The sequence below is a fragment of the Malaya genurostris genome, chromosome 2, assembly GCF_030247185.1.
Source record: "Malaya genurostris strain Urasoe2022 chromosome 2, Malgen_1.1, whole genome shotgun sequence".
NCBI classification, from domain to species: domain Eukaryota; kingdom Metazoa; phylum Arthropoda; class Insecta; order Diptera; family Culicidae; genus Malaya; species Malaya genurostris.
Window position 1 is genome coordinate 18,507,372 of NC_080571.1, and position 11,479 is coordinate 18,518,850.

Genomic DNA, 11,479 nt, shown 5'->3' on the forward strand with positions numbered 1-11,479 from the left:
ATATATCTTCAAAACCTTCAGTAATAAAACGAAAGTAGTATGTGACGGCAAGAAATTTTTATTCAATAGAAATTTGTATTTTCAATTCAATTTTCGTTTCAGAATTTTCAGTGGTTAACTATCCAAGCTAACGATCTTTGACTCTTGCCGCTTTCCCCCAGTTTCAAATATCTTTCAATTCGTTTCTTTTCAATCAGGTGTACAATAAAATTTCCGAATTGTTCCTACCAGAAAGCTTTGATGAACTATGCAGATATGTTTTCCTGCAAAATTGTGTTTTTCGATTTTGTGATGAAACTTGCGGAATTGTTTTTATTTACATTTATCATTTGAAAGACTGGACTCAAAAGTCAAAAATGCAATCCGTTTAAGTATTTTGGAATGTAAAAACGAAGATAAAATGTTTCTGCTATCTATGGTTATGAAGCGCAACATCGATTAGGCCGCCAATAACAAACAAGCAAACCATGCTTCGTCCGCAGCTACAGTTGGTAAAAAAAGCTTATAATCAGACCATGTGAGCTTGGAGCGAAATCAATCTTCAGTCCAGCAACGCCATCGCACGGCATCACATATCATGTCAATTGTACGAGTGCGCAGTGATGCTACTTTGGCGCGCATGAATTTGACATTTCTCTCCTCTACTACTATGTACGAGATTCGATGCGGACTCGCCTGAGGGCGCCATGCTCGCTAAAAAGGATGTTGTCAATGATTCGTTCGGGAAATGTCTTGTTAATATGATGTCTTTGTTGTAATGCAAGTACCAGATAAAACATTTGATTCGGAAGAACCAGGTGAGTTTCTGTCCGATTTTTGCAAAGTTTTTGTCGGGTCCTTCCAAAAAAGATATTTTCGACCGGCTTTTGCGTTGTAAAATACGTGTCCGGCATTTGAACTCATCGTTTATATCCGGTTCGCATTCCAAAATGCTTGAACGGGTTTTCCAAACTAAGTTTCACTTATTCAATTCAGTTGAAAAACAAAATGCAACTCTAACGCTTCGATTACTCACAAAACATAAAGTGAGTCGAAAAACGCGTGATTTTGACGGCAGTGAGAGATACAAAGTGTGCAAACTCAGAGGAAACATATTTGAAGGAAAAATCGTCTTAATCGTAAAAAGTAGTTGAAGTTTTATTAACGATAAGTTCTTAATTTCTTTTGGAAAACGACCGAAGCATATATGTACTCCTAATAGAACAATCAATACATTTTCTTAATTATCAACAATCTTATACTGGTAGCTATAGATATTGAATATAGGTTGAACATGTAACTACAACAAAAGTAGGGAATTTCTTCTTGCCAGATGATCTAGTAAACGTCCATTCCGGCACAAAGGCAGGCGCAATTGTATGCCAATGTTTTTCTATCGCGTGCTCGTAGTTCCAACCAGCGCTTCTGATTCGGTACAAACATTTCCGGTGGCAAGGGAGCTTTTTCGTCTCCTGTGGTTTCTAGAAACAGAAAACCAGAACCCTTAATTGATTGATAAATTCATCTAACAATGACCTACCTTCGCCCCTGCGCACTTCCGATCCGCTTGGTAGAATGGAGATCGTCTCGTCTGGTTTGCGTAGTAGTAATTTTCCGACACCTTCGCACATTCGCAATACTTCGTGCTTCGAAAGCACTGGTCGCAAATCGTCACCCAATGCCTTACAGTCCCAAATCCAGTCGGCCACACCATCGAAGTCCTTCAGCAGATTCAACGCCCCACTAGTGCTGAACTTGGTTTTCTTCATGTAGATATGATCCAACCAGGCTTCACAGATAATCTTCAGAGTAAGTTTGAGAATTTCAAGATCCTTGGTAGCCTCAATCACCGGTAAATACACCTGACTAAAGAAATATGCTACATATTCATTGGCAGTAGTTTGCACTGTTTCGGTTTGCCAGTGACGAAAATGTGGAAAGCAGAGGGTTAGCGAGGCCAAACTGGTGGTTCTACAAACGGCCGCTAGCACATCGATACATTCGGCGCAGGCTAGCTTCAGTTTTCTAATGTTTTCTTTGATTTCGGATACCAACTTAGCTCGCAGTGCGACGCAAACTTGAACCTGCACTTCCAGGGCATCTGGTGAAACCAACTCCGGAACACGAAGGTACTGCAGCTGCTCCAAGCATATTCCAATGTCACTGTGAACTACCTTGAAGAACATCATCATGTTCCAATCGGTACAAAGTGACCGCGCTTTGTTCGAAGCCCATATACGCATCGAGTGGATCGAGTGATCCAGTCGATGTAGAACTGGAATCTGTTCCACCAAGGGTAGTTCGTTAGGAATAGTACCAATGTCACATGTATTGGACAGTAGAACCAGTTGATACAGCAGTTCACTCCAAACTTTTCCGCAGATTGTGCCTTCAACCTGAGAGGATAAAAATGTAAGTGAATTTCTTCAGATATTTAAGAATGCAACTTACAAGCATATTGGAGTTGTAAAACTCCGATTCTTCGAAGGGATAGTCCACCGGTAAGCTAGAAGAAACGACCGAAAGACGAAACTGCCGATCCCAGATCGTACTGGTCACATGTACCGTCAATGTTTCTCCCAAACCCTTGAGCATGGAAAGTATCGGCTCGGGAGCTTCGTCCGGTGTTACCAAAAGTAGCCAATCACGTAGGTATTTGGCACAGGTAGCTGGCCTACAGGCGAGTGGCGAATTGCTCCACCAGAGCACTACGTGCTCGAGGGCTCCACCAACCTGCGTCCATAGACCGCGCGTACCTCGATTTACCCACTTGATCAGCTCTGATTTGTTCAATTCCTTGTCGAAAGCGGAAGGACAAAGTTTGATCACCTTCATCAACATGTTCGCAATGAAGATCTCCTCGTCGGTTATCAAATTCTCCAGTAAGTCGATTCCTTCTGGTTCATTCACCAGATAGTTGATCGTATTGTACGCAACGGCTTCGGCAGCCATTTCGTCGAAAAAGTTAATGGCAGGATCCTGAAAAGACAATAGTTTAGCTTACGACTTACCTACCTCTACGGTGATCCCGTACGTTATGTTCAGATTCATCCAGTGCTCTAGACTCCGGTTTAGTAATCGGAGTTATCTTAACCGGCTTGGTAGGCCCCGAAACGTGCATTTCTCCACTGGCGATAAGATTAACGCTGTTTTTCCGCCGGGTATTCAAATCTTCCTGGAAAAGATCGTGGGTTTTTGCAATGCCCTCGTTGAAGTTCGCCGTTAGGGTTCGTAGAATCTCCACACTCGACGTATCAGATTCCTCATCCTCGAGAGTGGTTGTTGTTGCTCCCTTACAGGACACAAGCAGGCAGTTAATTAGCGTAGCACAACACTGTTCCGAACGTTGTTTGGTAACAATCTGTCAAGTAGTAAAAAGTTAGTACAATTAAAACTGATCAATACAAACCATCACACAAACCTGCAGAATCGTGCCAATGTCAATCTTTTTCGGTGCGATCATCACAGCCGGAAACGAGTTGCTACAAATCTGCGCTCCGGCTTGGGTTCGGGCTTTGGTCGTTTTGAGGGCCAGTGCAACACTTTCGTTGTGCAGCGTCGACAGGAGCATCGCACCGTCGATCACCGCCTCCGAACTGTACGTCAGCCCAAGCATCAGCTTCACCATCTTGTTGACGATGAAGGTTAACTGAAAGTGGCGCTTCCGAAGATTCTGCCGAATCAGGTGCGCTTTTCGATCGAGCAGAATTTTGAAGAAACTCCGTTCGACGTTTTTATCCGCCGACGAAGCGGTCATCCGAATCAACCGAAACTGAATGTGAGCCGACAGTTCGAACCCCTGGCGGCTTTGTTGTAGCAACCGTTCGAATTCCTGCAACACATGGAGGTAGGTCGCCTGTGTAATCACCGTAGTTGGTTTGATGAATGAAATGATTTTGTATGTAGGTCGATTCTGCGCATTCTTAACATCGCGTAAACGAACCACCACGATCCTATTGGCAACCAGACAACGTCGGTTTTGGGTGTCGCTATTCGAGAATTTGATTGAACTGGCAAAATCGAACGAAACTTTTACCTGATATCCCGTAGAGTTCGATATCAAGGACAGCAAAGAAATCCGTTGAGTAATAATTGATGTACGTGTGGAGTTCGTGCAGAAGGTCGACGTGACTGTTCGGTTTTAATGTTAAGGTTTGAACTTCACAGCGTTGCCGAAGGTTAACACGTGAGTTATTTCACGATGAAAAATAAATGTTTTGTTACATATAAAGCCATAAATCGATCGATAATATGCGTACAACATATAGGTTCTTTACTAGGTATTAGAATTCCATGACAGCACCCGAAATCAAAAAAAGATATATAATTATTTAGAAGGTGTCAGACATGTGTTACAGAAATAACAAGACAGTAAACGTGAAGAAATGTAATACAATAACAGTTCCAATGGAAAATTCAAAGTGTCAAAAAGGCACAGGCCCGTAAAAGACACACCGAGAACTAGGTGCATAAGCAATCGTCAATTTTTTTTTTAATATTTGGGCCCCTCCCGAAACGAAATCCTGGGTACGGGCCTGACTGCAAGTAATGACTTTACAACTCTTAATCTTGAAGAGGGTTTCTAGATTGGAAGAGTTCACAAATTGCAACTTATTTCAAGGTTTGTAATTGGGATTCGTGACATCAAAGACGAAACCGAACTGACGTGAATGCGAAAAGGATATGGAACGATTCCGCCACACCTTCGAATGTCGGTAATAGCTATATGAATAGCTAATTACAAAGAAGTTATCAAATCCTTCCGTAAAACAAGTACAACGACATTCCAAGGCCTCACATTTTGAATTGTTCAGGCTCTCTCAATCGAATCTGTTGAACGGATCAAGCTGTCATAAATACTCGAGATGTAATAATCCCTTCCAGCACCGGTATACATACGACCCAAATTGGATTCACTTTTGATGTTTTACTGAATCTTCATTGGACCAGTGGTATTGAATTTCGTACAGGGAAGCAGCGTTGCCAGGTTGCCAGATTTGTCTGGAAATGCCAGATTTTCCTCGTTTCGCCAGACACTCAAACTAACCAGATCTTTTGCCAGATTTTCCAAATTTTCCCAGACTTACCATTTCTTGGTGTTATTCGAACATTTCTTGGGTTAATAATGAGAAATTCAATAATATACGACAAAATTAAATTTTCATCAACAATCAGAATCAACTAAAAACAATTTCGATTTTATATACTCTCATAATTTTGTCTTACAGTTCGGGTTTACATCTCATCCAAGTCAGTGAAGCCCGAAAAAATTTCCTTGTATGAAGTAGACCCAGACAAATCCAGATAAATTTTTGAGTTTTGACAGATTTTTGAAAAAATAACCTGGCAACTCTGCAGGGAAGCTAGAAAATGGCAATCGCTGCGACTACTGCTAGTGTTCACCAAGTAGCTTACTCAGACTTACTTGATTCAGCTCGGAATTTTGGCAACCTTGGCAACCTTGGCAACCACATTGCTGAGCGGGATCATTTTGATGAGCAAAAAATATAAACAAAAAAAAATTTTGCCACTTTTTGCAGTAAGCAAAAAAATGTCGCCACTTTCAAACGCTCTGTCGGAAATACATTTTCACTGTTTTCGCTTGAAATTTGAAGACTTCAGAATCTGGGAACCTGGCATCTCTGGTCACGAGCTCCAAACCAGAGATGCCAGGTCATTTTTTCAAAAATCTGTGATCAAGACAAAAACCTGTCTGTGAAAATCTGTGCTCGTTTCCTGTACCATAATTTGGTGAGCAAAAAAAAGGTCTCACTGCCAACACGCTCTGTACCTTTTCCTTCAACCGCTCTGTACTTTTTGGTGCTAAACTGTGCTCGATTTCAAAAGTCTGTGAAAATCTGTGATTTATTCCAGAGTCTGTGAAAATCTGTGATCATTTTCAGAAATCTGTGAAAATCTGTGCAGAAAATTGAAAATCTGTGAACCTGGCATCCCTGCCCACACAACTACCCACTTGTACGCGGAGGGCAGATTTCCCCCCAAACGGCTGGCTATGTCTGCCAGCCATTTTTGCCGGAACTCTGCCAGAATTCCGGCAAAAATCTGCCAACAATGCAACAACCGTTTCCGGCAGAGAATTTCGCCTAGCGGTTATTAACGGTTCTGTTTCTGTCGGATTTTTGCCATACAAGATTGTAGAACCGTTTTGAATCGGTTCTACATTTTAAGAGTCTTGGTTTTATTTTTTCAATAAAAGATACATATGAAAGGCAATAAGTTATTGCCCTTCATATATACTAATCATGGAAAATGTTATTGCCAATAACATTGCTTTCTTACTACCAAACATACCCATATTTCAATCTCATTTACCTCGTCTCAAGATTCGTTCTTTGTACGTACATGCGGGATTGACGAATATCAAATGAAGTCGAATAAAAAAAGAAAAAAAAAGAAAGAGGAAGGAAACGGCGGGACGTACGGCGAGATAATGACGCAATTTCGCCTGGACAATTTTGACAGCAGCCGGAATGCAGTCAGCCTTCTGACGGTTGCCAGAATTCCTCACAAGCGGGTACCCGGATCTAGAGTGCCTATATCTAGAGTGATGACAGCTGTTCGTTTGGAATGACAGCTTTGCGGATTGAATGTTTTGAATTGTTGCCAACATTACGGATGAGAAATCGCCACTCTGGTTATAGGCACTCTACCCGGACCGTTTCAGTGATGGCTGTCGAAACCAAAATAACATAAAACATTCGGAATGTTGGCAGTTGTGTTATCTTTATATTGGATTGACTTTTCTAACAGCTCACTTACAACCATAACTGAAAATGAGATTGGTTTGTTTGCACCAGGGAATGACAGTATTAAATACAATTCAGAGGACTAATCATCGACGCCAAGATAATTTTTTTAGCCGGATGTTATTCACGTACCTGACGTCAAAATGTTCCGTGACGTTGACGTTGTGCTTACAATTAATGTTGTCAATCTGTAACCTTTCGGTGCCGGTGATAGTTGGCGGATGCCACGTGTGAAGCGCTCTTATTGGCCACCAGTTTTTCACTGGGGTCGTCGGTAGGGTGTCGCAATATCGATCGATTAATCGAGTAATCGATTAATAACCCAGATAATCGAGTAATATTTAATCGATTAACTTAAAACTAATATTCGATTATTGAGCTAATCGAATAATCAAAAAAATCCCATAGTGATAATCGAATAAATAATCGAGTAATCGATTAAAACCCAGATAATCGAATAAATTTCAATCGATTAGTTTCAAAATTATTCTCGATTATTAAATAATCGAGTAATTTAAAATTTCCCAAATCATCGGTCTTTTTTCACCGGGAACCAGAGATGCCAGATATTTTCATAGAAAATCTGTATTACGTTGAATGAAAAATCTATATATATATATATATATATATCTGTATTCACCAAAAAAACGAGTTTTGTATAATTAAAATAAGGTGAGGTAATGTTATTCCAACATTTCTTGGTTTAATAATGAGAAATTCAATAACATACGACAAAATTAAATTTTCAAGTAATTTTCATGAACAATCAGAATAAACTAAAAACAATTTCGATTTCATATACTTTCATAATTTTATCTTGGTAAGTTGATGTTGGATCTAAGCGCTCAACTTCAAATACCAACACCATTTTAAGATTTTCAGATCAGTTTGTGATTTGTCCATTGATTACGAAACTTTTTTCTCGTCTCGAGCTACCGAAGAGAGCTCAGATGAAAAAAAAAATTTCTTTCCAATTTTATTGTGAAATCTGTATAAATCTGTATTAAGTTGAGAAAATCTGTATTCTGTATGAAATCTGTATGCATATTAGAATCTGCATAATACAGATAAATCTGTATAAATGGCATCTCTGCCGGGAACGGAGGCCTCAATTAGGGATGCCAGGTCATTTTTACAAAAATCTGTGATCAAGCCAAAAACCCAGCGCCCTGCTATGACGTCATGAAACTGTGGCCAGCATCTTTCTGCTTAAACCAAAACAATGAAGAAGAATGGCTAACAAAAAATTGGATATTACAAACTACTTGTTTATTTACCCTTTACCGCAAATTATCGATCAGAATATCATCACTACGATAAGAAAAATTAAGATTTTACTCGATTTGAAACGCCCGAATGTTTGTTTACCATACTCTGAGCGCTCTGATTGCCCACCAAATGTCCCAGATGTTGGCTACGATAGCACTTGCTGGAGTGCCCTATCCTTGCCACCGGGCTGCAAAAACCTGTCTGTGCAAAATCTGTGCACGTTTCCCGTGCCATAAAACATTGTCTCACTATTTCCAAACGCTCTGTACTTTTTGGTGCTAAACTGTGATCGGCTTCAAAAATCTGTGATCATTTTCAAAAATCTGTGCCATTTTTAAAATCTGTGCAGAAAGTTGAAAATCTGCGAAACACAGATTAATCTGTACCAATTGTACGTGGCGGGCAGATTTCCCCCATAACGGCTGGTTATGTCTGCCAGACATTTTTGACGAAATTCTGCCAGAGAATTTCGCCTTGCGGTTATTAACGGTTCTGTTTCTGTCGGATTTTTGCCGTACAAGATTGGCAGAATCTGTTGAATCTGTTTTACGTTTTTAGCGTCTTGGTTTTATTTTTTGAATAAGAAGTACATATGAAAGGCGAAAACATATTACCCTATATATACCAATTATGGAAAATGTTATTGCCAATAGTGGCCCTTACACGAGTCATTAAAAATGTCATTACCAAAAAATAATTTCATTTTAATGAACGTGTAATGGTGCAGTAATGACGAGATTTCTAACAAATTTGAAACTCATCATTACTTAGTCATCATTTAAAATGACATTTTTAATGCTCGTGTAAGGGCCGCTAATAACATTGCTTTCTCACATTCTGCCAGAATTCCGGCAAAAGTCTGGCAACAATGCAACAACCGTTTCCGGCAGAAAATAGTTGTTTGAATTTGGTAGCGGAAACTGTTTAGGTAAATTAAACCGTACTTTAAGCTTACTTCAATCAAAATTTGGGCTACATCCACGGTCTTGTTTTTAAAAATAATCAACAAAAAGATGATAGCAACAATCGCTTCTCTTCAATTCAACAAACAGATTTGTTGGAAGGAAATGACAAATTTTTATGCATGACCGTATTATTTTATTACATCCCTCAGTTACAGTATTAGTTTCAAGCTAGTCGATTCAATATTACTCGATTATCTGGGTTATTAATCGATTGATATTACGACATACCTAATCGCAATGAACGGCAGAATATGGTGGGAAAATCACGTACACGGGAACTTCACACCGATATATTGACAAAATCGCAGTCTCTTCATGGTTGATGAGACGTACGAGTATGCAGACTTCCGGGACTCTTGTTTTTCACTTTCCATCATAAGTTTGATATCCCAGAAGAAGTTTGAAAGCAGAAGAAATTTGCCAAAAAAAAAAAATACATGATTTGACAAGCAAGTCCGTTCTTAACGGAATGCTTCCAATGTCGAATATTTCCTTGATATGGAATTTGATTCTGTATATCCTTAACAATCGAGCAATGACAGACATACATCAACCAGTGAAGACATACTCTAAACCACTGATCTGTTGTAAAGTACAAACAGCTTAATTGTTTTAATCAATTATTCCACTGATTAAACTGAAATGCCTAGTTCTGCACCGCGATTCTATAATTGAATTTTAAATCGCAACTCAGGAACTGGAATCTAGAAACGACATCTGAACCTGGATTCAGAACCTTTATTTTGAATATGAGTTCTGAACCTGAATTCTAGAGCTAAATTCTAGAACTGAATTGCACTGACTGACTGATTGTGCAACTGTGTTTTGGGACTGAATTTGAATTATTAGATTTAAGCTTTAGTCGCCTACCGATTTTTTGTATTTTAATTAACTGCATTTCAAGCCATGAAACTTTCAAAATCTCACAGTTTCACATGTTCTTGAATGTTAGTTTATATGCTTTTCGACACTCCATTTGTGTGGTTCTAATAAGATGTAAAATCACAAGATTTTTTTGAATTGTGTACCCAGAAGGTAATGCGGCAAAGTCACTAGAACAATGAGGAAAGCTAGAACATGAGATTTCTTCCTTGAAGTTTATTAAAGGAAGTTTTAGCATAAATAGCTGAACACCTTTCGATGGCATGAAGTAAAAATGATATTGATATCTTGAGCACAATCGAAATATATCACTATCTAACATTATAAATTTTGAAAAGGCCCCATTTAATAATGTAGGACGTGTTCGATAAATCTATTTTCTGAGATCATAATCGCAAATTTTCAAAAACGACCCTCAAATACTTTTGAAGAAATATTTTTACGAATTTAATATTTTTTAGTTTATATACAATAAAGAAAGGAAATTGACCACTTTTAGCGTTTCATAGCGTGCCTCTTAATAATGTTATAATTAATAATAAAAGCCATTTTATTTGAAGCTCTTAAACTTGTACATTTGTGCAAGTTCTTTTTCTGTGATCTTTCGAAGCATAAAAGCATAAAAGCTGGTGAACTGTCGAAAATAACCACGTTCCTGAGCCGGTTATTTTTAACAACGAAGAAAACAACTACAGAAGTGTTAGATTTCAATCAGAAGTTAAAATCACGAAATGGTTTGACACATTGAAAAATACTTGAATTTTTTTTATGAAATTAAATGTATATTCTGCCGTAATTAGAGATTGTTACGAAAAAGTAACAAAATTAGATCAATCATATTTAGCCCTCGTTTAAAGGTTTAACTATCTGATTTGAAAAAAAATTTAATATACTAATTTTTTATAAAAATTTGGAAATAGTTTAAAGAATGTTTCACAATCGTAAAAAATATTCCCGTGTTTGTACTAGAAAAAAAATTGGTAAAGGTTTTATATTCACAATTACATTCCATTTTTAGTTGCGACAAAATGGCGCAAAATCCTTGACAAAATAAAAACCGAAACTTTTATCTTCTGTTTCACGAATCGATATTTTCTTTGCTGCAAAGCGACTAGTGAAGACTTCTGTCCCAACTTACATAGTAATCCGGCAGATCCAGGTTGATATCCGTAGCAAATTTTTTCCCCAGCACGCGAAATTCACGCTCCACGATTCGAGTTTGATCGAATAGTTTGACCACCTCAAGGTGCTGTTTCGGTAGCCATTTTGATGTGTTCATTTTATACGGTTATTTTATATACTGGTAGTGTCCAATTTCAGATACCGAATGATTAAACCAGTTCGTTCCTTCGGAACCCCCGTTCAGGATCGATTATCGAGCACTACCATCCAGGAGATAGTAATATCATGACGAAAGCAGGTCACTTTCACTTTTTTATTGCTACCACCCACACCCGCACAACTCAAACGGGAACCATTTTTCCGATTCATCCTTACTAGCTCGAACCCTGGCGTAAGACTGAAAGAACTTCGTGTCTGGCCTAAGACATCGAGACCAGAGCTCGACCTAACCTTGAACGGTCACCAACACACAATAGCGCGCTGGTTATGGCACTT

The 11,479-nt window shown here is 38.8% G+C and overlaps 1 protein-coding gene across 1 annotated transcript; it reads right to left on the reverse strand.

Moving 5' to 3' along the window:
• Positions 1-1,112: 1,112 nt before the first annotated feature.
• Positions 1,113-11,367, reverse strand: LOC131430094 (uncharacterized). Its single transcript, XM_058594777.1, has 6 exons — positions 11,001-11,367; positions 3,401-3,811; positions 3,014-3,340; positions 2,431-2,958; positions 1,520-2,375; positions 1,113-1,460 (listed from the first exon to the last, which is right to left on the reverse strand). The coding sequence occupies exons 1-6, from the start codon at positions 11,139-11,141 to the stop codon at positions 1,318-1,320; spliced, it is 2,406 nt and encodes an 801-aa protein (XP_058450760.1). The 5' UTR covers positions 11,142-11,367; the 3' UTR covers positions 1,113-1,317.
• Positions 11,368-11,479: the final 112 nt, after the last annotated feature.

Bases quoted from the DNA above. Each gene is read 5' to 3' on its own strand.
- LOC131430094 (XM_058594777.1), bottom strand. From the start codon at position 11,141: ATGAACACATCAAAATGGCTACCGAAACAGCACCTTGAGGTGGTCAAA. The intron at 3,812-11,000 runs GTAAGTTGGGAC...CATGTGTTGCAG, and splicing joins TGGATCTGCCGGATTACTAT to GAATTCGAACGGTTGCTACA. The intron at 2,376-2,430 runs GTAAGTTGCATT...TTATCCTCTCAG, and splicing joins TTTACAACTCCAATATGCTT to GTTGAAGGCACAATCTGCGG.